The sequence below is a fragment of the Blennius ocellaris genome, assembly GCF_963422515.1.
Source record: "Blennius ocellaris genome assembly, chromosome: 17".
Lineage (NCBI taxonomy): Eukaryota > Metazoa > Chordata > Actinopteri > Blenniiformes > Blenniidae > Blennius > Blennius ocellaris.
Window position 1 is genome coordinate 19,382,577 of NC_137666.1, and position 27,495 is coordinate 19,410,071.

Consider the following 27,495-nt stretch of genomic DNA (forward strand, 5'->3'; position numbering starts at 1 on the left):
AATTGCCATGAGATTAAACCAGCCTGAGCAGCAACAGAGCAAAAACCAAAATAATCACAACAATTATAAAAAAAAGCAAAAACAAAAGGACATAACAAAAAAAAAAAAAAAAAAAGGAAAAGAGAAAAACAGAATGAAATAAAACAAAAACAAAAAAATACAAATAAAAAGCTGTGGTATTAAGTCTGTTCGATAAACAGCTTTTGTTGTCAGATGCTCAAAATTTTCAGCTACTGTGTGACGTGAAATCCATTGGCAAGTTCAGCTAATCTTTCAATTCTGATCATCTGTTTGCTCTCTTCTGTGGATTGCTTGAAAGAAAGGGATTTGTATTACAAGTAGAGATGTCAGAATTTACAAAATTATACAGAAAGACATACATAATCTTTCAGATGTTTCAAATATGTGTTTATGGGGCTGTAACAGCCTTTGTTCCAAAACAAAAACAGTATGATGTGTATAAAGTCAGTGATTTGTACTTTTTTGCCATGTACCAAAATAAAACACTTTTGAATGTGGCAGAGCATTGTGTCAGGTTGAGATCAGGAATAATAGCTCTGGGAATTGTCCGGCCCCCGGGTCCTTAGCTTTCTGAAAATGTGGCCCTCCCAAAAATATAGTTGAATAGTCCTGTTCTAGTGTGTTTGGCAACTCTGATGTGAAAGCACGTATGGTTCTGCAGTGACAGACCTGCTGTCAGTGTGACAGTGGCCTCCCTCCCTCTCAGACGAGAAGAAACACTCACCACACTGCGTCCACACTGAGAATGAATCGCGCATGCGCAAGGCCACCGCGCGCTTACGGAGTGGCAAGTAAATATAAAATATTTTTCAATCACACTCCCAGTGTGTTATGTTCAGTGGGAAACGGGTCCAAATGGCTCTTTGAGTGTTGAAAGTTGCCGACCCCTGGTCTGTACAAAGCATTCGGCTTGAAGTTATTTTGCGCGCCAATGTCCAATCATGTAAATTATGCGAAGACGTCATTTAGCGACTTCGAGTCCAGCCAATAGCGACTGTCCTTGCTGAGGCGTTCGCAACACTGCCGCTCAGCTTCAACCAGACGGACCAATCAGGACGCGCTGTATTGAATGGGCGCCTCATCAGTTGTGTTTGTACCTTTAGCATGAAGCGGCTTGTCTGAAGACTGGCGCGGTGGGTTAACTCCACGGAGTAACGCGTGAGACGCGGGTCTCGGAAGGCTTATATCGTGTCACGTCCCGTGCAATGCTGAGGAAACTTGCGCCTTCACTTTACGAACTGAGCTCTGGTTGCTAGCGAGCTAGCTCCCGCTAGCTTCACTCCTTCCAACAATGTCTGAACTTCCAAAAAATAACTTGAAGGAGCAGCTGGAGAGACACAGCAGTGTGGCTCTCAGCAGGCTGTGTCGGGATAAGCCTAAAGCTGGGTAAGTGTGGTCATAATGCATCGGTGTTTAAACACAAGCTCACAGACGTGAGTTGTATACTTGTACTGTAGTACCGCCATCCGCGGTTTAAACGAGAATGCCTGTTTACGTCGCGTATTACGGTGTCGCGCAAAAAACAGCCCAGCTAACAGAATGTGCACGGCCTGTGTTGTTTATCACGTCATTCGTCCGTTTTTATGGCGTCCTTTCCTCACACGAAGTGGAGGGTTACAGTAGTAACAATTATTAACTAGAATCACTGTTGCATTTTCTCACGATTCTACAATGAATTCATAACGATATGCATGTTGCTTGTACATCCACAAATTCATAGACATTATCAGCAAATTGCACCACATTCTTATTCTACAGGCTCCCATGTACCTCTGTGCCAACTTTCAACAAGAATGACTGTAGTATTTTCTCAAAGTTGCAAAAAAAAACAACACACCCAATACATACAGTACTGTACAATGTTATTGTACCAAAAATTATTTTAAAATCAAATTGTTTTCTGCAAACTGCACCACATTCTTATTCTATAGGCTTACAGCTTAACAATGTCAAGGCCCCGTTTCCACCTCACAAAAGGTGAAGGGGATGTAAACGGGACTGTTCGGATTTCCACAGCAAGAATTGTGGATGGTACTGAAATAACCGCTCCAAACGTTGACGCTTGTCCCCACACACTGGCTGACTGGTTCTCCGACACAGAGCCATGGTGCGGCGGCCAGTAGCTCGAGACGTGACGTGGTGCAACGCAACGATCGGACTCGGGCCGCATCCACACATGGTGTGCCGGAGTGTATCAGTAAATTTTCAGTTTATTGTCCAGGCCTATCGGACAGTATGGTTAAAATGTAGATGGGGTTGAGAATGGCGTGGGTATGTGTTGGGCTAAGAACGTGGAAGTGGCCGGCCAGCTCACACATCTTGAATAGCTTAAACGTTCTCATTCTGAACAGCAGCGTCCAGCTCCCGCTGAAGCTCCTTCTCTCCTGTTACTGAGAGGAGCGTCTGCACTTCGTGGAGCACTGTCTTTCAACGAAGTGCAGACGAGCGCCAACGTTTCAATAAATCATTAGAGTGACGATCGTCACTACCAATCAGGAGACGGCTGCGTTGTCGTTCCTCCTCACAGACCCGTTTCTCGGTGCTTGTTACCTCAATCGAGGGGTGGCGAAAAGTCTGAGCCTGTGGTCCCGGTCTTTTTTTTTTCCACACATCCACAACTTTTTTAGTGGGACCACATGAAAATCCTTCCCAACCAGCTCTGGAGCAAATTAGACATTCAGAATAAGTTAGTGGGGTGATCTGTCCCAGGAAGAAGTGAATGAGCATTGCAGTATGGAAAACTTCTTGAAAGGTTAATCCTTGATAAGATAAAATCCAGAGATGTTGTTTTAGCTCCAGGTCTGGTCTAAATGGATCAATAAGGTTTGCAAAATAAATCAGCCATGTGTGTTTGACTAATGTTTTGCTTACAACTGTTGAAATAAAATCGGGAAAAACATTTGATCTATTGAAAAATGTCAACATTTTAAAATACTGTTTTCGATTTTCATAATTTGTAAGCTAACATGATAAAGAACAAAAGGAATCAATAATTCTTGGTATGTATACATAATATGGAAGTTTCACTGTGAACATAGAGAAAGTAAACTTTTCTGTTGTATTCATATCAGGTTTTTTTAAATCTGGAAATCGGAGGTGCCAGCACTGATTTTCTTAAATAATTTCTTCCTTTCTTTAATATTTTTCAGGGCCTTTTGTTTCAAAAAGAAGTCACCATCTGGTGTAACCAAAGTGGAAGTTCCTGCGAAGGTAACCAGCTCAAATGTTTTGGCAAGCCGAAATGGCAATGTCCCGACAAACACCTGGGTGACTGAATCTCCTTTGACATTTTCAAACAAGCCTGAGAGACTTCAAAAAACCAAAATCAACAACTACTTCTTAGTCGATTCAAAATCCAAGTCCGTCGGTCCGACAGTTCGCTCGTCTCCTGCATCGAGTTCGAAGGTTGCTCCAACTTCAACCAACCCAGACAAAAGCAATGGAGTCGATCCCACAAGTCTGGATGCTTCTCTCGGGATCTCCATTGATGACTGGGATGATTTCGATGATTTCGAAATACCCGCTAAAGCAAAAAATGACTCTTTCAGTTCAGAAAAGTCAGCGAAGAGCACCAGGTCTTTCTCTTCTGCTGATAAGGAGAAGCCTTTCCGTGATGCCCCTCTGACGACGCCAGAGTTTAGCAGCAAAAGTGGCGAACAGTCTTGTTTGGACACCAGTGAGCTTCAGTGCAGTGGAGACAAGGCTGCAGCGGCACGGGGACCTTCTGGAACTGAGGCGGCAGCAGCAGAGTTTGAAGTCGAGGAAAGTCCTGTCAAAAAGGTTAGAAGACGTCCCCCTCCAATAGTTATTTCTGTCTTGAGTGACAGTGAAGAGGACAACGATGTCAAGCCTGCACCTTGTGAAGAAGAGACGGGTAACTCTTTAATTTAATCTTTACAGATACGGTCTCTGGAATACCTGAAACTAGAGAAAAAAAACATGCATAAGCTTATAGAGTTCATCCTGTTTTGCTTTTTAGGAAATAAGAAAAGTTTGCTGGATCGTGACGCAATAAATATGGACGATTACATGGAACCTGAAGATGACATGTATTGCATTCCACCGTCTCCGATTCCTGATGCCACTTCTCATTCAACTCCCTCCTTGGAGATGAGGTGAGTTATTTCAGTTCATAATAATCCTCTGTTCTCATGTCATGGTCTTAACTGAAACCATTCCTATACTCTGTGCATTAAGGGGCCTTTATTATCTTATTCTATGGTAATATTCCTTCAAATATTTTGAGAAATATAATTTGTGCCAAAGGTGTAAAACATCTTTGTTATTGTTTGGAGAAGTTTAGCCTTGTTGGATATTCTCAAACCTTGACCAACATTTCAAACAGTAAACCAGTTTTCTGGACGGTCCCAGATTGTGTCCAAGGGCGAAGGAAGACTCTGAACTCCACCTTCAGATCTCTGATTCAGTATGATTTTAACCACAACATTCGAAATGAAAGCATCAGGTCTGCTCTAGAATGGATGAATTGTCTTGTTTTTTCCTTGATGAGCGCTTCACACTGTTTGAATGTATGATCAGCTGAGGAATCAGAAGGGGGGAATAAAGTACAAGCTGTATGGCGTTTCAAATCACCCTTGTACTGTGCATTATTTAACATTGACCGTTTTTCAATTTTCAAACAGATTTAAATTGTCTGAGGCCCAGAGCAGAGACGGTGCTGTTCTCTCAAAGTGTCCCGTCACTACACTACAAAAGACACATGATCATTGTGCCACAGGCAAAACAAGTGAGTGTTTTTCACTCTTTATTGTTTTTTTTTTTGTTTTTTTTTCTATTATTCTATTTTTATTTTAAACATGTAAAAGACACCTAAAGGAGACAACATAATCAGTCTTCAATATGTGGTAATCTGGCTTTTCATGTTCGAAAAGGAGTAAGAAGTATGAATCCTTCCCCTTTAGCAATCTAAAAAAATATTGATGCATTTTGCAGGTTTTAACAAAAAAATTGTTTTATTTTGAAAAAAATGTCTGTTTTGAAAGCTAACTAACCTCTAATATAGCTAATCCCTAAATATAATGTTTTTCGGGTTTTGGTGGTGTTTTTAATAAACAAGGACTTTTAATTTGTGTGTGTGTGTGTGTGTGGGGGGGGGGGCTCTTTCTTGTTACTTGGTCAGATTTGTGATGGACTTTTTCGCAGTAGATAAAACTTTTTCCCCCAAACGGCGTGCAGTGCAGACGCTAATATATTTGTCACTTTAAACCCTTCAGGTCCTGCTCTCTACTCTGTTCTATGTTGTCATTACACGTCTGTTGTTTAGTTGGTTGAGCGGTCGTCTTCCAATGGAAAGTTTAAAAGGTTCGGTTCCCATCTCCACCCGTCCACATGCCGAAGTGTCCTTGGTAGTGATGCACCGATCTGCGTTTTTCCACTTCCGATCTAATCCCGATACCGGAGTTTGGATATCTACCGATACTATTCCCATACCAGAGCTCCGTTTGCTTTAATATCATTATTATCATTAGTGTTGATTTTATGAGGCAGTAATAAACTCCTCTCTGCAGGCAAGTATGATATTTCCAAATGTTTGCATGTATTCTCTCAAAAGGCAGCTTGAGGTTAGTAGATTTATATTTTTGTTCCATTTGGACAATGTGAGAGTCTGCGTGACGTCACCGTCTCATAATAAACTTGAAAAAAAATGTATCCTTAAAACCTCAGAATCACTTAATTAATTCCTGGGGGAAATTGTTTATCAACGCAGCAGAAGCACAATGTTTCCAGCTCTAAGGCGGTATGATCGGGACTATTTCCACACTGTTTTGCATGGAGCAGGGCGCAGCTTCACGGAGGTGTGAATCACCTGCCACAGCGAGGAGGAGCTGCTTTTCATTGTTTTGATGTTGCGGTCAGAGCCGTTCTCCTGTTGCCTTGCGGTGTTTTGAGCGTGTCGTAGGGTTTTCTTCCCTCATGAGGATCACCGGGTACCATTGTGGAGTCATTTCAGCAGGCGTGGCTTCATGGAGGGGACATTTCCCCAGGTTGGATTGGAAGTTTCCCCCGTCCCTCGTCCCCGGGCGACACGTTGAAGCCCAAACTACTCCCATTGGAGCAACGGCACCTTACTGGGCCGCAACCTCCCTCAGTGTGTGAATGTGTGTGTGAATGTGATGACGTAAAGCAGTTAGGGGCTGCTCACGCAGCAGTGAGGAGCTATTTAAGTGAAGTCCATTTACACTGAGGTCCCGCGACTGACACGTCATTGTTACGAGTCTCACAAAACAAAATCATGGCCTGGTAACGCAGCCTGCTTGCGAGAATGTAACTGTAATCTCATTTCTGCTTTTTATTCAAGTAATCCCTTACTCGTTGCTTGAAAAGGTAATCTGATTACATTGGCATGTTAGTTTTCTGCAGCACATCCATCAATCAATGCAACACCATAAACACACAGACCCTCATTGTGGTGGTGGATTATTACTCCAAGAGATGAATTGTTCAATGGGTACGTGTTGATTCCTCAGGTTTAATTATTTCATTGACAGATGAACAACTCTCCAGTCTCAATGAGGCCATTTGTGCCCTTGTTGACCTCATCCCTGAGCACCAACTGATTGCTCTGTCCTGCGGAGAAGAGCTTCTCCTGAAGAGGGCTCAGAGGTACGTCCATGTCGGTCCAGAACACTACTCAATGCAGCGATGATGATATTACAGCCCGACTGCTGATTTTCTTTTGCTTCGTCCGACAGGAAGAGAGTTCTTGAGACCGGTGGCGTCTCCCGGTTCGGTGCACAGAAGCCGGGCGGCGCCGTTCTTTCTGAGCGCAGCTCTTTAAAAGCGTCTCCGTCACCCGGTGGTACTTCTGTTGGAACGTTCAGCAACTCTGGTCACCGAGACTCTATGAACTCCAAGAACAAGGCCTCTTCTGTCATCTGTGTGGACGATGACTCTAATCACTTCGACAGTTTCAGTCACTCAAACTCTTTATATAATAAAGACGGCTCGACTATTTCTGTGGAAAATAATAGTCGCTGTGACTTTCCGTCAAGCCGCCTTTCCAAACCATCTTTTAATGCTACTGAAGAAAACAGTCAAGACTTTGGTGACCCAACTCTCTTGTTCTCACCCAAGAAGTCGGAGACGGTTCAGGTCAAGTCGAAGACGGCAACAGTTACAGCCGCCGAAAGCTTTGAAGCCGACGACTGCGACATGTACGACTTTGACATTGACGATTTTGACGAGTCCGATATCCCCGATTACTTTGAGCCTCAAAACTCCTCCATTTCGGGACCAAACGGCAACAATGTGACTCCGGCAGCGAAAGAGGGAGGAGCAAGCAAATCCTCGTGGAAAAAACCCACGACACCCATGTCCGCAACAAAATCCTCAAATATTTCTTCTCCAGGCAAGTCCTTAGGTCTCAATCGTAATCTCCAGTTTCTCAATAATCTAAAATTAGGGAATTGGCTGCCGTCCTCAAAATGATCAGCACTATTCCCATTTGTTTGTTAATTTTCTTTATCATCAAAGTAGAAATTGTCATACACTTGGTAGATACACCTAATTAGCACTTTCAGATTTAATTTTTGTGATTACAGCTTTACAAATAAAATGTACTGCTTAATTATTATTAATAGTACAGGTTTAGATTTGTGGGAGTTTAGAGCAGGTAACGGTTTATGATGTATATATTGCTTTTATAATGAACACTTTTACGTCTCTCTTTACAGAAGCCAACTTCAGGAACCCAGCTCACGATCGCTTCAGAGGCTGCAGCTTCCCCTATTCACAAGAGATGATGAAGATCTTTCACAAGCGTTTTGGTCTCCATCAGTTCAGGTTTAATCAGCTGGAGGCGATCAACGCTACACTTCAGGGGGAGGACACTTTTGTTTTGATGCCCACAGGTTGGTAAAAGCACAATTTGGGGGGGGGGGGGTCAAAAAGCTGCACGGAGGATATGAACAGCTCTCGACTTGATGTATTTTCAGGTGGGGGGAAAAGTTTGTGCTACCAGCTGCCTGCCTGCGTCTCACCAGGGGTCACTGTGGTTGTGTCGCCGCTGAAATCACTAATTGTTGACCAGGTCCAGAAACTTACCACCCTCGATGTAAGTTTTTGCCCATGTCATTTGTTGTTATTCTTTTAAAAAACATTTTAAAAAAAACAAACAAACTTGATGATAATAACAAGCTGTGATTGGTTATTGTTCCTGAATGGACTGATAGTTATTGACAGTTGGTGGATTCATTCTCACTTGTAGACTCATGTCAGTTATCTTGTCGTGTCCAATATCGCAGATTCCTGCAACGAGTCTGTCTGGTGAGAAAAGTGACGGTGAAGCAGCAAGGATCTATATGCAGCTTTCCAGGAAAGACCCCATCATTAAGCTGCTGTACGCTACTCCGGAAAAGGTGAGCGTTAAAGTTATCTGTCACACAAAAAAAGTAAAAGGAATCTGTGTTTGGAGGATTCCCGCTAGGATGTAACAATACCTTGTGGGAATAATAATAACAGCACGGCGGCTGATATGCTTCCATTGATTGCTGCCGTTTTGTTCTGAAGCGCCACCACAGCGCCACCATTGGTGGGAGGCGGGAGTACGTGATCGCCACACTTACCGTTTCCAGCAAAGGCTGCTGTGCCTGATTGTTGTGGAGTTTAAATAACATGATCGTGCTCTGTTCTGCCTCAGATTTCACACGTTGCACCACAGTCCGGTCCTTATCACATGAATCTGAGTCGTTTCAGCATTAACTATTGTCAAAACGCATTTGAATTGTATGGAGGACTGAGTGCACTAAAATGAAATGAATGCACCATTAAATAATTAATTAAATGTGTCATTAATTTATTAGAATTGGAATTAAATGCAAAACTATCATTAAGTAATAGTTACGACATTAATTATTTAAATGGTTAATTATGTTAAAAACATAATTTCACTATTTAATTAATCATTTAATGATCTAAATGTGTCGAAATTAGTTTGATAAAAGACGGTAGAAAACATTGCACATTAGCTAACCAAGCTAACTTAGTTCCACTGCCCAGACAAAAACTCTCTTCCTGTTCTCCTGGTGAGATGAAATCCCACAACTTCCTTATAAATGTGGCATGAATGGAAGAGGGAATAAACATGATTTCCGATATTATTCGAATTAAAAAGCAAGAAGTATTCCTCCAACTATAAATGAACTTTTTGGCTTTGCGTAAGATTCATTAATCGGTTTACCATATAGCTACATTTTGAAATGAATCTGTGTTTTCTCTTCCCTCCCAAGGTGAGCGCCAGTAACAAGCTCATCTGCGCCCTCCAGAATCTGTATGAGCGGAACCTCCTGGCCCGGTTTGTCATCGACGAGGCCCACTGTGTCAGTCAGGTGTGTTCTCTTGCTTCCACGAATGCTCACAATTTGGAGTTTGCTTTTATTTGCAGCAGCGCTAATGGAAAAGAAAAAATAAATCATGCCGTCGTCTGAATCTTTCAGTGGGGCCATGACTTCCGTCCAGACTACAAGAAGTTGCACGAGCTGCGTCAGAAGTTTCCCAACGTACCAATGATGGCGCTGACGGCCACGGCCACGCCCCGCGTGCAGAAAGACATCCTCCACCAACTGAACATGTCTCGGCCACAAGTGTAAGCGCGCCCTTTTCATACTGGCTTTGGAAGCTGTGCATTTTCCTCCACGCAGCCAGAAGTGACGACACGTTTTCCCCAATCTGACGTTTCCTCAGCTTCACCATGAGCTTCAACAGAATCAACCTGAAGTACTCTGTGCTGCCCAAGAAACCCAAAAAGGTGGACGAGGACTGCGTCGGCTGGATCAAGAAGCACTACCCCCGTAAATAACCCAGTGCCTTTTCTTACCGAAGTTGGGATTTGTGGTTGGTTATTAGCATTAACATTACTGTGATAGATTACTGAAAGTAATAAATCACTGGAAGTGATTTATGAAAAATGTAAATTATTCATGGAGGTAAACTGTCATTTACTCATTAACAACTCCTAAATTACTTAAAAGTTAATAAATTATCACAAATAATTTATTAATGAAAAACTATTATTTTACATCAATTGGTTATTTATCAATTAATAATTAGATGGGGCACCACCAGCTAAACTGGAAATAGCTAATACCAACATTTCAGTCTCGTTTGTAAAAAGGGTTATTTAAGTTGGAATCGATCAATTCAGCAAACAGGCGTTTATCACAAAAGTGTATTAATTTATACATACAATTCCTAGAAATTCAATTCAGTAGAAGTCAGAATCCCATTTTGAATTTAGAGATGGTTTCTCTTCATGTTGCAGGCGACTCTGGCATCGTGTACTGCCTGTCTCGAAACGACTGCGACGCGATGGCAGAGAGTCTGCAGAGAGCAGGCCTGCTGGCCTTGTCCTACCACGCAGGCCTGAGGGACGGAGACAGAGAATACGTGCAGAACAAGTGGATCAATCAGGACGGATGCCAGGTCAGCACTCCACTTAGAAAATGGAAATGACACAGACGCATCTGTCACACATGGCTTTTGTCTTTGGGGCTTTTAAACCTTTATAATCAAGGTTTCACCACATTGAAATGATTGATTGTTTGAGCCTCTGCTGCCTCCTTGCATAGTTTGCATCACGAATAACAAGCAAAATGAGAATTGTTTGTTGAAATATTTCAGTGTGATTGAAGGAAGTAGCACTTGGAGACGTTGTGTATTGTGAGAACATTTTGCAAGCTCCCAGTTTTTTTTGTTTTTTTTAGTTGATTCTCTGGATTCACCTTTTCCCCTCCCAGGTTATTTGTGCCACCATAGCTTTCGGAATGGGCATCGACAAGCCCGACGTGCGCTACGTCATCCACGCCAGTCTTCCCAAGTCCATGGAGGGTTACTACCAGGAGTCGGGGCGAGCGGGCAGAGACGGCGAGATCTCCCACTGCATACTTTTCTACTCGTACGCCGACGTCCACCGCATAAAGCGGATCATCAGCAGTGAGTGGGGAAACTTCTGCACCTTCCTCGTCGTCTGCGGTTCTCGCGGCCTGTGGTTCTTGAACTCGGGGACGTCGGTGTGCTCTTTACTCAGTGGACAGGGAAGGTGACAGACACGCCAAGGCCACTCATTTCAACAACCTGCACAGTATGGTGCATTTCTGTGAGAACGTGATGGAGTGCAGGAGGACCCAGCTGCTGGCCTACTTTGGGGAGCTGAAGTTCAACCAAGGCTTCTGCAAAGACCATCCGGACGTCAGCTGTGACAACTGCACCAAACCTATTGTAGGAGGCACTTTTCTTTTTCTCTCTCTTCCATCTCTCCTCGCATGCAAATACGTCGTCCCATTTCCAACAGCGGCCGATTTAAAGGCCTAGTGAAATGTAAAACACTACTTTAAAAAAAAAAAACGATAGTTGGGCGACTACTTCTAAGGTTTCTCCGACTCTGCCCCACCACTGTTGTCGCATAACAAAGTTATTTGAATTTTGAATCTCCAGCCGACGAAGTCCGGGGAATCCTTCTTCATGAGCGTGACATCAAGAGATGTGCAGATCTCCATCTGTTGTGTTTACATTGGCTTGTTTCCCTCTTAAATATCGAAGTTTTAACAGTGTTTTGAAATTATAGTCGGCGTTTTATGAGCGAAAGATTGAGCCTGGAAGAGAGAGGAGAAAAGGAGCACAGGCGGCGGGAGCCGCTAGCTCGCGCGGCTAGTAGACGATCAAGTAATACCTGGACTCATCTTCGGTGATTCCGTGCAGTCGGAAAAGCGCTTCGACATGATCCAGGAAGCCGGGTCGTTCTTCCAAAAGTCAGGACGCCTCAAAGCCGCGGTGAAAACTGGCGGCTGCTGAGGCGAGGAGACGGACGAAGCGTCTTCTGTTTCCTCAAACATGTTCCAGACGGGGTCACCGATGGCAGAACGACCCTTCTGTGTCTTCTTCATCAATCACTGGGTTTAAAATGCCCGGTGATGATGAAATATCGTTAAATTCAGCCTCTTCGTCGTCAAAACTCTGATCCTCCATAATGTAAACACAACTTGGGCGTGTGCACATCTAGTGACGTCACTCTATTATTGTCAGAAGCTCCGCCCAGCAGCGAAAATACCGCTGTTTTATCGGCTATTTTCTCGCAGATTGCCGTGTTTTAACATTTTACCCTTCGGCCAGTTAGCATAAAAACCATCCTTAGAAGCGACAGGCAGAGTGTTTTGGAGGTCGAATTTTCATTTCACTGGGACTTTGATTCCACAGCAATACAAGATGAGAAACGTGTCTGAAGACGTGAAGAGGATCGTGAAGTTCGTTCAGGAGAACTGCGAGAAAGTCGGAGCGAAGTTTGGCAGCAGTGGCGGCAAACACCGACTGACGCTCAACATGCTGGTGGATATCTTCATAGGTAACGAATACGCTCGTGCAAAAAAAGCGTGTGACGCATGTTCGATTGGTTGTTTGTTCATCTGTGCGCGTCGGCGCCTCTCATCCTGGGGACACTTGTTTTTGTCAGGAGCTAAAGCCGCGAAGGTTCAGTCTGGAATGTTTGGAGCAGGAGGAGCGTACTCTCGACATAATGCAGACCGCCTTTTCAAAAAACTGGTTCTGGATGACGTCCTGGTTGAGGACCTCTACATCACTATGGGCGGTCAAGCGGTCACTTACATCTCTGCTGGAACGAACGCTTCCAACGTGCTGTTTGGACACATGCAGGTAACGGGTGTTAACGTCACTAATAAGGCAGTGTGACGTTTTGCATCTTATTCCCTTCAAAGGACGTTCATCAATTACCACGGAATGGAAGAAAATAGTTATTTAAGTGTTATATTAATTACTTTAAAGTCGATTAAAATGGATATGATATATACATGGCATTCTTATGTAAAGAAAAAAAATGTGCCTGAATGGGGGGAAAAGTCCTGTAAAATCCTCACAATTCAGTTTTCCAACTGACGGTCACAATGTATGTTTGTTTGAAAAAAGATTGACTCACTAACTTTCTCTGATGTGAATTATTTATGATCAAATCCTGTCAGTTTCATTTTGTTTAGAAATTATTTTAATGTTTAGTCTAAAGTTACATAACCAAGGAGGAAGAGATGTTTTGCCAAAGCAAATAGTCAAACGAAACCTGCACTGCTATAATTTATATATGCAGCTTTTGTCTGTATTTTACACGTGTTCTGTCGCCTTATCTGGGACTGTCTTTAACTTACAGTGACGAGTTTTGAAAAAAAACATTGTGTGTTTGTCTCTTTCCAGGTGAATTTCTATGAGACGGAGAGTGCGTCTGGTATCCGGAGACAAAAAGCTGCAGTGGCCAATAAGATCTCCCAGAGGGAGGAGAAGGTTCAGCAGTGTCTGAAGGAGCTGACCGATCTGTGCAAGCAGCTGGGCAAAGCCTTCGGCATTCACTACTACAACATCTTCTCCACGGCCACGCTCAAAAAGATCGCCGGTAATTTTTAGAGTCGTCGAGACGCACACTTGCACACAAGAGTCCTGAAACATCGCAGAGTTTGTCGCTTCTTCCCGCAGAGAAGCTCTCTTCTGATCCTGAGGCGCTGCTACAAATTGACGGAGTTACTGAAGACAAACTGGAGAAGTACGGAGCGGAAGTCATTCAGGTCCTTCAGAAATACTCCGAGTGGCAGCTGCCAGGTGAGGAACCCAAATAAAACTCAACTCAACTTTATTTATAAAGCGCTTTAAGCAGCCGTAGCTGAGACAAAGTGCTGTACATTGAAATAAAAATATAAGAGGCAAAATAAAAACATTAAAAGAATAAAAAAAAGTTAAAGCAATAAAAACAATCAGATGGTAAAACAATAAACAAAACATAAAAAGTTAAAACAATAAAAAACAACAAAAAAAAAAAAACGAAGGCACTAAAACCTTCCATTCCATTCCAGAGGTTAAGACCGGCAATTGAAAAGGCTCTAAAAGTTCACATGTGGTACTTTAAAAAAAACATTTTTGTGTAGGGGCTGTCCTGCCGACAACGCCATGTCGGGTAAACGCACCGTTTTTGGTCGATCAGCCAGAACTTAAACTATCCAGAAGTCCTTTAAAAGTCACTCTTGTCATAACAAGTAGAAGTGGCTGCTGTGTTTTCCAGCCTGACATAGAACCGGCCTCCTGGACCAAACTCTGGATTTCTGTTTGAATTGTCAGACTCTCTCTACTTCAGTACTGAGCTCAGATAAAATCCTTATGGTGGGTAACTTTAACATTCATGTAGATGTTGGCAATGCCTTAACTTTGTAATTAGTTCATTACTGGACACGATTGGATTTTCACAGAAGAATGAATGAACCCACTCATTTTAATCACACCCTTTGATCTTGTCCTCACCAACAGTATTGACGTTGATCAATTCATGTTTTTTTTCCTGATATCATTTGAATTAACATTAACTGGCTTTATTATAACCCCTGAAAATAACTTAAAATATGAAATATCGATCAGACAATGCTGTAGCCATATTCTGGGAAGTAAATCCCATCAATATTGACCTCAGTTCCATCTATGGATCCAGTAGAAAACAGCTGTCACACCATAAGCCGCACTCAGGTTGATTTAGATAGATGAATGGATGTGGAGGGATTTCTTACCACATAAGGATCACGAAGGACTATTTATGTAGTGCAGTCCACGGGGTACCAGCTATGTTGCGTTTTGGCAGTTTGGCTATCGATGATGATTAATAATTATCAAAGATAGTCAATTATGTTATTGAGAATTTAATCTGATCTCTATCACATACCTCGGGAGAAACACGTTTAACAGGAAATGATAGCCAGTTCAGTTATGTCAGTCTCCTAAGATATACTAAACAATGAATTAATAGTTAAATTAAATAAAATTACCAGATAGTAAATCTTGAAGGATTTTGGAGTTCTTGACACAGAAGAGGTTGACCTTTAATTCACCTTTAAGCTCATTAATAAAACGTATATATTGATCATAACATCCTTTTACAGAGACTAGATCGCATCTTCTGGCTTAAAGGTGCAGAACTAAGTTGGTTCCGATTGTATTTGTCACAGGTTCCACTTCGTTCACGTTCACGATAACTTCAGTCCAGACCAAAGTGAAACACGGCGTTCCACAGGGTTCTGTCTTAGGTCCTATACTTTCCCTTTATACATGCTTCCTGTAGGGAATCTTGTTTATTTAAAAAAAAAAACACTACATTAACATCCATCGTTATGCAGATGACACACAAATCTATTTATCTATGAAACCAGACGGTACTAATCAACTTTTTAAACTAGTAGCTGGTCAAGAACACATAAAGGTTTGGATGGAGCCCTAATTTCCTGCTTCTGAACATGTTTGTTTTGGACAATAGCCCAAATGAGAAGCTTTTGTAATTGCATGACCTTTTCAAGGCAGTTTGATCTGCCAAAAGAGTAGAGTAGTATGAACGCAAGCCAAAGGAAAGTGTGGACCCCCCCAAAAAAAAACAAGTGAACCGATTTCCACACTATCCTGGCGGGTTTCTGCCCAGAACTCAACGTCCATGTAAAAGTAGTTTTGCTGCTATTATAACACCATCTTTAGAACTTTAGCTTGTGTTGCCTCATTGCAGTATTCAGGTGCGATTGTCTCTGCAGCTGAAGAGCCCACTGAGAGCGGAGGAGACGGCTGGATCGACACAACCCGAGGCCGCTCGCGTGTCGATTATTTGGACGGAGACGACGAGGACACGGGGTCCTCCACGTATTTCCGAAAGCAGGGTGCACAGGGCCAGAAGAGAAAGAAAGCTCCATTCTTCAAGTACTCAAAGAAGAAGAAAGGATACGGCAACACAAGCTCAGCGTCGAAAGGGTGTGTGTTGTGTTTATATCACTGTTCATCATCTGCCAATGATCTGTTTCTAACATAAATCTTCCCCTTTTTGTGTTCTTTCTTTCCCTCTGGCTTCACTGCGGCATTGTGGGTTTAGTCATGGCTACAGTGGCAATAAGTCGTGGTCGTCATCCAGGGAAGGGTCAAAAGCTGCGGGTCGAGGGTATGGCCGCGCGGCAGGAGGCCCGCCGGCAGGCAGGAGACCAGGCATCATGACCGCCCCGACGCCTCAGAACAATCAGCGACCCTTTCTCAAGCCGGCATTTTCACACTTGAGCTGAGCTCCGCTGTCAGTGTTTACTTTGATATTGTTCACTGCAAAAGTAACTTTCCTGCTGTTCAAGCGATTTTAAAGCCGATGGCGTGTCGTTCGCCTGCGTCACTGAGCTCCTCAGGCGGCCTATTTATCTTGTGTACAGATGTTAAATCTCTTTGAAACTTCAATGCAGTTTGTAGAGAACCGTCTTGTCCCCTTTAGGTGTTTTTATATTAAAGATATTAAAAGGAATCACTACTGTGTTAATGTAATTATTTGAATTGCCTTTACTTTATTGTCTCAAAACAAAATACAGGTTTGACCTTGTCACATTTTGTTTTTGTTTAAAGTTTATTTCAAGTTTGAAATAGTTTTATTTAATGGCGCCAGTTACAGAGGACTATTGGAGAGAAACAATATTTCATACGGACTTTTACAGAATGTGCAAACATGAGGTCAAAAAGGATCACGCTCGACAAGCTCTGGATTCAAAGGACAATCTCCAGTCCGAGGCTGGAACAAGCCAGACTACAGAGAATACCACCATGCGAGGCTGTTTGGGTCTGTCAACTGGCACCGAGCAGACGGGGTGTGGAGCATCATCCATAATAATAAAGTACACAAATTAACTCCCCAATTACCATTAGATTATTTTCCTAATGTCATTTCATTTAATCAGCAAAACACCCCAACTGTAAAAATTAAAAGCTGAACCAGAATGTGAATTATGTTCATCAGCTCTAATGAATATTTTCTTTACAAAGAGAGAAGTGACTGTTCAGACCAGCCTGAGTGACTCTGACCTTATCTAACTGTACAAGCCAAAACTGAGATCGAATAATTTAATGATCATAATTAGTAGCAGACAGGAAATTATCCTTAATCATATAAATAAATAAAAAGATCACCTCACAATTATCAAGCCCATACACACACTTCAGAGTCTGCAAAGTCTACATTTGACCTACAGTCTATCAGCACAACTTAGCAGATATGAACAATACCTCACAATAAACAAAACAACATTGGATCAGCTGTTGCAAACTAACCAGCCTGGTGCTTCAAAAAATAATATAAAGGCATATAAAGCAGAATATTTTACCTACAGTTCCCACATTTGCTTTATTGGAAGTTTTGCAGTGAATCCAGTGTCGTTCTGGACGACGTTATGAAAAGAACTGAAAGAAGCTGGAATACGGCATGGATTCCTGTTCACGGCCTGTCTGATCTTCACGCACGGTGGTGCCACGAAAACATTTGAGTCGCCGCAGGACGCCCGCAGACACGCCAGCGGCCACATCCAAGCCGTGACAAGTGCAGCCACAACTTGACGGACGGAGGACCATATGGAGTTTGCCGGTGAAGTTCCCCTTGCTTAACTTTGCTACGGAAAGGTAAAGTATATAACTGCATCCTGCTTCGCCACTGTTTCGCTGCTCCTCGGTGGATCATTGTTATATATTGCATAGGGGTTAATGCACAATACCTGGGGTCGCCACCATTATGACTGATTCACTGATTGCATTCTAAGTCTTAACTCACAGCAGGCCAAGGTACCTCGCCCTTTGTGCAGTGTAGGGAAAAACACTTTGAATAATACATTTCCAAATAATTGAAACAACAGCGTTCTGATCATTGTTTCACCACTTTATGGGTGAACACCAGTGGAACACTTTTTTCTACGCCCAAGAAGCACTCCTGCAATTTACTTTTTGTTGAAGAGCTGAAATACATATTGGACACAAGGAAAATCTTGTGCAGGTGGAGGTGCAAGTGTTTGTCCAGGGCATAAAACAAACCATGTCTGTGACTCAGTGAGCTCATAATATTATCATTTAATTATTTCTATTGTTAGTTAAGCGTCATTTCAGGGACGTGTTAGCGTGTGATTCCTTTAAAGGAGTTGCCATAATAATACATAATTTGTGGAAATGAGTGGCGATGGTCTTGTTTTTGTGTATCATTTATTCTCTGGGCAGGGTTACGGTTACTTTTATGGGAAGTAAATTAACATAGTTTTTTTCTGCTAGAGTAACTGTAATCAAATATATTTCTGATATGTAAATCCAACAACCTGGTTCTTTGCGTATGAGCCTGGATGTTGCAGTGCGCCGCCCTGCCTGCAGTGGGCGCTGTGGTCAGACGGCAGACGGCAGTATCCAGCAAGGAGGAGCAGATTTCCGGCCTAAACCTGGACAAAAGGAGCTAAAAGTCCGTTAAAGGAGAAACTTCAGCACGCAGTACTGCTCTGATTCATCTAGATTCCATCTCCTGTAAGTTGTTACATTCAGCCGCCGTCTGGAGTCCGTGAAGGTGGTCAAACGTGAGGTTTATGTGAGGGTCAGCCCGCAGCAGCTAATGCTAACTGATGAGCGAAGGTTAAAGTCCCCCAAAACTCAGAAAAATAACATTGTATTAATGGTTATTTAGGGAGGTCATTATCTGTTTCCACCAGAATCCAAACCAACGGAAGGAGCGGGCTGCCTCTGAGTAGTAACTGGAATTTTACCATAGAACATGTTTTTTTGTACGAGATGCATTCGTGTCAGTTTTGATTCTTTAACTGCAAATCTCATTAAAGTTGAGCCAGACGGTGGAAGATGTCTTATATCTTCTTTTGATTCAGATCGTGAAGGGTGTCTTGCATTCTGATTCACACCTCCGTTAATGACACGATGATAAACACACACGAAGCTCGTCACAGTCTGTACATCTGTAAATAAACATCACAAAAGACCCTTTAAGCCTCGTTTAGTTGTATCACTCAGTGAATGTAGAAAAAGTAAAGAATTGAGTCATGAAGCAGACAACCTCAGCCTTGCATAAAATACATACAGCTTGGAATCATTAGTTGATTTTTTTTCCTGACTTCAAAAAGGCCTAAAGTGTTGAATCAGAAAACGAATCCTGAAAAAAAAGAAGGGCAGACCTTGAATACCTTTTTAATATGCGACATCAAATACTGACATTTTGCTCTAATTCATTCAATTATCAAATTTATGAGTAGTTCATCCTAATCGAATCTCTAGGTATTTTCCTAAATATAATCCCATCATTGGCCCCAATTCCTCTTTCTCCTGTCAGGAGGGTGTTTGGCACTATGTGTGAAATAGTTTTTTGAATGTCTATGTTTGTGTGATTTGAATTTGACACTAAAACAGGTGGAACATCATGGCAGGATGACGCCCCACACAAACCTTCTCACTCCTGGTTGCCCATCCACAACTAATAAACCAAACTAAACTAGATGAACTAACTGGCTACTTGAACTAAGCAACAAAAACACAACACAACCCCCAATAATTACATCTAAAACAAGACTAACAGAAACTCCTATAATGCAATGCGGCGATCAGCTCCGTGGCGCTACGTAATGTAGCTTGTTCAAGGAGCTGTGTTCACTGAGTGTGTCGTGTGCTCCTGCCATGGTGTTCCTGTTGCTTGTCAAAGTAAAATAAAAGCCAGGTAACTCATTTGATCGATGCATTTCACAAAATCAAATGTCACATTGTCAAACTTAAGGTGGTTGCTGTGGCCAGGAGGATTTCTCTTTCCTTTTGAGCTCCGGGTGGCGTCACACGCCAACACCGCACTAATATTATACTTTCACATCAAGGTGGGGGGCTGCGATTTTGATTTTGAGACTCATGCTCTTAACTAATCGGTGATTTCCATCGCAGGGGTTGGTGGCAGCTCCAACATGACATCTGTTTACTGAAGCGCTCCATCTCCAGACTCCGCCAACACCAGACGCTGTGCATGAAACTTTGCCCACGGTCGCCATGGACACAGAAACAGTAGGTTTGAATGTTTTACTGCCATGTTGGTATGGTGCTGATGCTGCGCTGCTCACTTATCGTCTCCTGTCAAAATCCTTTGACTTCTATTCAGCCGCCACAGACATTGATTGAACATCCATGAGGCTGGAGCAGACAGTCCTACACACTGACCTCCAAAAATGTCAATATTTGTTTTGGGGGTGATGATAAAACTGCAAGTATTAACAAAATACTCGGCTAAGAACTGTAGATTTTTAATGAAAAGATGAAATCTGCAACCAAAACCATTTCCCGATGTAAAACAGCCCCATTAGAAATAAATAAAAGACAATTTAGGTCAAAGGACCTTTCTGAGCGTATTATCGTTTATAGGATTTATGCAATTTTGCCAGTATGTGCAAATAATGTCAACTTACTAAAAGATAACAACAGTCTGATAAAGTGCAACATAAAAATTACTTTTTTTAGCCTTATCCTATTTTATTTATTCTTTATTCTTTGCTCTCTGTGTGCTGTTCCTGTCCTGTTAAAGCTGCTGGAACTTGAATTTCCCTGAGGGAGTCATCCCAAGGGATTAATAAAGTCATTTTGAATCTGAATTCTGTATCTGAATCTGAAAAAGTAAACCGCGCCCGGCTATTGAGGGAGCCTTCACATGGACAGTGAAACATGAAAAGTCAAATGAAGATTACAAAGAAAATATCAAATAATTCATATAATACTTGGGACTTATTTCAAATGACAAAATACTAGATACATCATATATAATGTATCTACTAATGTACAATCAGGATTATATTCACGGCTGCTGCTGGTGGGATGTTTCCTTGTAACTTCTTCAGGTCATGAGCTTTGACTCTTGTGCAGCACGTTTTGTAGAATCCTCCCCAGTGTTTTATACATGAGACCCCTCGTCATTACTGTTTGAATCGCTTTTCTTCTGTGTGTTTTTTTTTTTTTCATGAAGAACTTCATAACCATGATACTGAACTCTTTATCATCCTTCACAGTAAAAAGCTGGTCGTGGTCTCATTTCTGAATTCTTGAATTGATTCTATAAACAGTTTAATTTAATGTTTAATCTGCAGCTGTTTGATCATGAGATTAGATTAACACACTTTCTGTCGTCATATACAGCAGTTAAATATATTTAATTGAAGTGTTTGCTACCTCATCAGGTGGGGTTATTACAATCAATGTTGTTACTCCCAGTTCTCCTGAAATGATTGTTTGGGAGACCCTAAAGCTGTGTGTCTATATTTTTTTCAGGAAGTTATACCGATCTGGCAGAATAAGCCTCATGGATCCACCCGCAGTGTTGTGAGAAGAATCGGCTCCACTCTTCCACTCAAACCTCCACAGAGGGCATGTTTCCAGGTATCTCGATTTCTTGTTTCAATTGTTTTCTGTTGTCGGGTGGCGACAAAGGAATAGAATACAAAAGTACAGACATATAGTGCAGCATTTTCTCCCATAACCTATATCTACCCTCCTGTTCTCTTTAATCATGACATGAAACAAAGGACAAATAAAGAAAAAGAAAAACAGAAGAGAAATAACCAGGAGCTCCATGTTCAAATGAAAAATACAGACAAGATAGGTTTCGTGATGTTTACATTGCATATATTTGCATCGGTGATCAAAGCTCGTGAACTGATTATTCACATATAGATTCATTATGTGTTGAAGCCCTTTTTCTTCAAGAAGTGTATTGACGTTCTAGTTGGAATAAATGCTTTGTCCACAACAAAGCAGTCGATGCGTGAGAAGGAGCGGTGCACGTGCGAGAAAAGGTTTTCTTAGTGTCGATAAGTCGTTTTTGGGTTCAATTCAGAGTGGAAATCTGCCCAATCCCTGGTCTGTTCAATTTTTTTTCTGATCCGAGTTACATAAATGTGTTTCTTGAATAAACATTACATCTGCATTGAGACTCTTGACACGTGAGAAGATCTTAGTTCTCGTCACAGTCGTGTTTAGGCCACCAGTGTTTAATGAAATGATCCTCACTATGTAAAGACTCTCAAAAAGAGAACTGCCCCCCCCCCCCAGACACAAACCCTTCCCTCTTCTTCTAGAACAGTGTTTTCAACCACTGTGCCGCAAGATATAGTCAGGTGTGCCGTGGGGAATTATCCAATTTCAAATTTTTTCAAAAAACATTTGTTCTCAGTCGAGATTCTTTTCTGCCAGCTGATCACCAGAGGCTTTTATTTTGACATGATCATACGCAACCGGACCTTCATAACAGGACGACACTCCACACAACACATTTCTCACTCATGGTTGCACACCAACATCCAACAAACCAAACCAACTAGACCAAACAATTAACGATCTGAACCGAGGAACAAAAACGCAACACAAGCGGCAACACATAACCTGAACTCCCATCATGCCCTGCAGCGACCAACTCCGTGATGCTACAATACTCTTCACCACTAGATAGCAGCACAGAACTTTGCCGGTGAAATGGAAACTTAACAGACGTCAGTCTGGTTAATCACCACCACCTGCTGCTCCCATCTTGTATCAAAGTGTGTCAGTGACAGTGATGGAGAAGTTTTTGAAAAGGAAGAATGTGAACCAGGATCTCAGCTCTTCATCCATCAGGTCCAGGTTTCACACTGAGAGAGTAAAAATAAAAAATAAAATGGGAAATGCTTTTTTTCTGTATTTATTTGATTCCTGTTGATAAAACATTGATGAGAATGACTTTATATTGGTAATAGAGGCTACAGTGTTTCACATTTTAACATTTTCGGGTGGTGGTGTGCCTCCAGATTTTTCCAAAGAAAAAAGTTGTCACTTGGCTCAAAAAGGTTGAAAAACACTGTTCTGGGACACTCGTCTCTTCTGCCACTTTTCGCGGCACAAACCCTGTTACCCATATTTCTGTGAAGTGGTCACGGTTGGCCTCGACTTATTTCTTCCTGTCCCGGTGTCCCAGGAGCTCCCAGGGCTGCCGTCCCTCCGGCCGATGGACGGCCCACATGGTCCCTAGCCTGGCAGACATCGCCTGGATCGTCGCAGACGAGGAGGAGACGTTATGCCAGAGTGAGGTGCGTCTGAAACACCAGCAGGACGAGGAGCTCCGTCACACCAGACCCACACTTTCCTCAGGACGGTGACCTTTAACCGTCACCTCCACATGTTGGAGCAACAAAACAGAAAAAACTGTATAAAACTGCACCTGATCTGACAGAACGGACAGAAATAACAGTCAAATTAACGTTTAACAAACAACTTTGTTTGGAGAAATGCTCCGATTCTCAAGGTGGACGACCTGCACGCTACAAAACCCAGACCTATGCTAGATGTGAATTAATTAATTTATATTTATATTTATTTTTGCTAATCTTTGAGAGAAAGTTTTGTGCAAAGCTAAAAACATGTTATAAAAAAAGTTTTAATATAAATGTAGTCTCTGTGTGTTGACTCGGCATTAATTCCGTGTTTTTTTCCCTGGTTAAATATCATTACAAGCTTCAGTCTTCAGGAGAAAAACAATGTGATTAATCGCAATTAACCACAGGAAACTGTGCAATTAATTAGTGAAACGTTAATATCGGTTGACGGCACCATCTGTCATGTTGATATTTTAACTTCAATTTTTTTCTATTCTGTGTGGAGCAATGCTACAGAACAGTGTAATTCTAGATATTTCAAGATGTGAGGGAACTGTACAAACTGGATTGGTACAGCAACGGTTTGCATTTTTTTTCAGCCTCTCTTGATTGTGTTTTTTTTCTCAGGAGTGACTCGCGCCCTCTGAAACATGAATGGCGGCCGACACCCCTGCTCGTGCTGCACAGGAACTCCTCTGTGCCAAACTTCCGTCGTGAGGGCAAGAGAATGGAGGGGCTGAAGAAGCCCGGGGTGACGGCCCTGAACCGGACCACCGCCCTGCAGGACGAGCTCAGCAGGCTGCGCTCTCAGATCGCTAAGATCGTGGCCAGTGACACAGGTAGGAGGAGGAGGAGGAGGGGGGAGGGGGAGGGGGAGGGGGAGGGAGGAGGAGGAGGAGGAGGAGGAGGAGGAGGAGGAGGAGGAGGAGGAGGAGGGGGAGGAGGCGGGGGAGGGGGAGGGGGAGGAGGAAGAGAAGGAGGAGGGGGAAGAGAAGGGGGAGGAAGAGAAGGAGGAGGAGGAAGAGAAGGGGGAGGAAGAGAAGGAGGAGGGGAGGAGGAGGAGGGGGAGGAAGAGAAGGAGGTGGGGAGGAGGATGAGGAGGGGGAGGAAGAGAAGGAGGAGGGGAAGAGGAGGGGGAGGAAGGGAAGGAGGAGGAGAAGGGGGAGGAAGAGGAGGGGGAGGAAGAGGAGGGGGAGGAAGAGAAGGGGGAGGGGGAGGAGGAGGAGGAGGATGAGGAGGTTACACAGTTTGATGAAAAAACATTTTTTATATGAAGCAGTAATAAACTCTTCTCTCCAGTAAAGTAATAAATGTAGGAATGTTTACATGTTTTCTCTCTACAGACAACTTGAGGTTAGAAGGTGAGAAAAGGAAGCAGTACAAAGTATTTTAGTTCCATGTGGACAATGTGGGTCTGCGTGACGTCATCATCTCATAATAAACTAGTTCTGTATTTAAAACCTCACAATCACTTTATTAATCCCTGGAGAAATTCTTTAGCAACGCAGCAGCAACACAATGTTTCCAGCTCTAACGCAGCTCCAACCATTGGGACTATTTTCAGGGAGTTTAGGGTGGAGGAGGACACAGCTCCACCGAGGTGTGAATCTCCTGCCACTGCGGAGGAGCTGCTGGTCAATGTTTAGACGTCGGTGTGGTTCTCCTCGGCTCCAGAGTTAAACATCAGAGCCCCGGGGTGATTTATCCCGTTAAGAAGTGAATCTGCTCCTCAGTAGGGAAAGTTGAGTTTCTGGTTTCTTCTACAATCATGGAGCTGAATCGCTTTTGGTTTTCAGGTGAGATGTGATTCCATCCATGTGAAACCAGTATCAGTTCAGCTGTTCTGGTTTTATCCTGAAATTGAGTTCATCTCCCTCGTCCTCCTCCGTGCACACTGGCGCGGCGAATGTAAACCGAAGAAGACCACCGTTCACCTTCATCCTCCTCCTCCTCCGTCAGGTTCCAACCCGCTGACCCCGGACCTGCTGTCCCCCGACGACACCAGCATGAGCTTCTCCATGGCGCCGTTCGAGACGGCCTCCTTCCAGCCCAGCGGCACGGCGGCCGCCTCCTTCGTCATCAGCGACGTGACGGAGGAGGAAGAGGAGGAGGAGGAGGACGACGACGACGAAAAAGACGCCGTGTCCATCGTGTCGGAGCTGATCCCAGACCCCCTGCCCCCCGTCTCCATGACGGCGTCGGCCACCTTCGATCTGGACCGGCCCAGCATGGACTTCAGGGAGGCGGAGGAGGACACCGTCTCGCTGTCCAAGTCCACCAGCTTCGCCGACGTGATGGACATCCTGAAAGACATGAACCGCATGAAGATGAGCAAAAACCGGTGTGTGTGTGTGCGCGTGTGTGTGTGTATATTTGTGTGTGTGTGTGTGTGTTGCTAACGCTGTGTGTGTCTCAGGTACAACCGAGGCTGCACGTCGCTGCGAGAGGAAGACTCGGCCACGCTGATCTCAGAAGCCCTGAAGAAGAAGTTTGTCCTGAAGGAAGAAGACACTGCGGGACTGAACAGGAAGTAGCTCGTCAGTCCTCGCTGCTACACGTGAGTCCGGAGGACGAGGAGCTGCCGCTTCTCCACACGCTACTTGTGTTTCTTAGACGTTCTTCTCCTCCTTGTGGTTTTATTTATTTTTTTATTTTCCAGGCCTTTGCCTGTGGATCCACAACCTCTGTCCTGAGAAGTGAAGCTCCAGCTGTCCACCAGAGTTACGACAGAAACGCTCTGTCCACCGTGTCTGAACCCCCGAACGTGAGCTTCAGCACCAAGCCTCGCAAAGCCTCGTGGTTTTTTTTTTTTTGACATTTACATTGAATCACACACCTGTCCCCTGGCGTCTGCACTGACGAGCAACAGACCAGGCAGACGTGTCCGTCACATCATCATTGTCCGGACGGTTTCGTCCCCCTACGTCCTTCCCAGTTGTTTTTAATGTTGAGACGTGCAAGAAAACCCATTTTGAGTTGTGTAAAGAAGCTCTTTGAGATACTTGAAATGATTTAATGTACCGAAGGTGTGCGTGTGTGTGTGTGCGTGTGTGTGTGTATGTGCAGAAGACGAGTAGGGCCTCTGTAAATGCTTTGATTTTCTCAAAAAAAAGGGTTGGAATTCTAAAAGTAAAGAGTTTTTTTGTTTGTTTTTGAAAGAATTGGTCGGCGTGAAGCAGAAACTTCGTTGGTCACGTGTTACAGATGTGAGTTAAAGATGTGTAGGAGACTTTGCATTCTGCCGAGTGAGAATTTATTTGTGGAAGCCTTACTGTGGAACTGTTGACCATTCCACGCCCCCCCCCCCCCCCCCCCCCTTGTTAGTGCCACGCCTGTGTTTTGTCGGGTCCCTCCGCCTCCTCGTGGCCTCGCCTTTGTCTCCCTGGTAGCAAACTGTGTGATGTTGTTGCTGCCTTGAGCCCACATGAGCCCTGCTTGTTGAGCCGTGGACCCAGCAGAGGGGTTTCATCTGTGGACTGGACGAGTCGCACTCACAGCAACACGCCGCCCGCTTCGCTACGCCTGGAGAATGAAGACGAAAACACTTTCTTTCTTTCTTTGAGTTCCTGTTATTGAACTTATTTAATCATTGTGTGTCGCATTGAGTTTCCCACCAACACCTCTTGTCATGTGTGGATTTGTAAATAAAGAATGTTTTCAAGAAAAGGCTTTGTTTTTTGTTTGGTTTTTTTAAAACCACTTAGTGGTGAGTGACATTATGTGTCTGACTCACTTAATAAATACTGATGTGTGAAGTTCCTCCAGGCCACCTGACTAACGCTCAAATATGAAAGGCAACTTGTAAAGCACTGGAATACTGAATAAGATCAACGGGGCTGAAAAACCTCACAGAAATCAGGCGAGTAACTTATTTTTACATAAATCATGAAATGTCATTTCACACTTTGCCCCTCAATTTATTGTAGAAGTTGCCTTCACATCAGCTAATGAGTAAATATATACATTTTTCTACATTTGTTTTTTGTAACCTCAAATAGTCACTGTACAAAAAGATCCATGAACGTTCCTTTACAAGTCCACAGGTTTAAGATTTCATGACATTAAAATGTCACTTCCCAGAGTGTTTATTCATACTAACTACTACAAAACTTGAAAGATACAATTATTCTCCTGATTGTGCATTAACACACGTGACCACACGGGGGCAGTACAGTAGGACAAAACGAGCTGCTGGGTCATTTTAACTGTTTAAAACAGTTTTTTGTTTGAAGGAATGAATTAATTTTCCGTGCAGCCGGATCATCCGGTCCAGGAAGTGATAAGGTCGCCAACTGCCTGAAAAATAAATAAGATAGACTTCCAGACGTGGTGAATATGTGAAACCATTTTAAAACTGTTTGACTTGAACTTGAATTTAAGTAGATGTGTCTTTTTGTGAAAACAAATTATTTTTTTATTGCAAAAAAAACGTAAGACAATTAATAGCTTTCTTAAATCGACACATGTCTTGCTTCAAGTAATAAAAAATACATCTTTCTTTAAGAAAAAA

General features: G+C 43.0%; 2 protein-coding genes across 2 annotated transcripts; both read left to right on the forward strand.

Moving 5' to 3' along the window:
- The first annotated feature begins 1,105 nt into the window (after positions 1-1,105).
- Positions 1,106-16,290, forward strand: blm (BLM RecQ like helicase). Its single transcript, XM_080512956.1, has 21 exons — positions 1,106-1,407; positions 3,171-3,895; positions 4,001-4,136; positions 4,665-4,768; positions 6,531-6,645; positions 6,735-7,390; positions 7,716-7,892; positions 7,977-8,095; positions 8,286-8,399; positions 9,270-9,368; positions 9,477-9,625; positions 9,724-9,830; positions 10,301-10,461; positions 10,776-10,971; positions 11,066-11,256; positions 12,232-12,376; positions 12,485-12,684; positions 13,234-13,429; positions 13,510-13,632; positions 15,591-15,804; positions 15,923-16,290. Exons 1-21 carry the CDS (start codon positions 1,313-1,315, stop codon positions 16,104-16,106), a joined length of 4,206 nt encoding a protein of 1,401 aa, XP_080369082.1. The 5' UTR covers positions 1,106-1,312; the 3' UTR covers positions 16,107-16,290.
- Positions 16,291-18,225: 1,935 nt separating this feature from the next.
- On the forward strand, positions 18,226-26,615 carry mtfr1l (mitochondrial fission regulator 1-like). The gene is given in 10 exon segments (XM_080513474.1): positions 18,226-18,354; positions 19,762-19,878; positions 21,130-21,237; positions 22,808-22,849; positions 22,851-22,904; positions 22,906-22,919; positions 23,613-23,824; positions 24,945-25,326; positions 25,402-25,542; positions 25,645-26,615. Coding segments are annotated over 8 exon segments (945 nt in total). The 5' UTR covers positions 18,226-18,354; positions 19,762-19,863; the 3' UTR covers positions 25,520-25,542; positions 25,645-26,615.
- Positions 26,616-27,495: the final 880 nt, after the last annotated feature.

Excerpts from the sequence above, each read along its gene's own strand:
- blm (XM_080512956.1), top strand. The coding sequence starts at position 1,313 with ATGTCTGAACTTCCAAAAAATAACTTGAAGGAGCAGCTGGAGAGACAC. Across the intron at positions 10,462-10,775 it reads TCAATCAGGACGGATGCCAG|GTTATTTGTGCCACCATAGC; the intron begins GTCAGCACTCCA and ends TTCCCCTCCCAG. Across the intron at positions 12,377-12,484 it reads GCTGGTGGATATCTTCATAG|GAGCTAAAGCCGCGAAGGTT; the intron begins GTAACGAATACG and ends TGTTTTTGTCAG.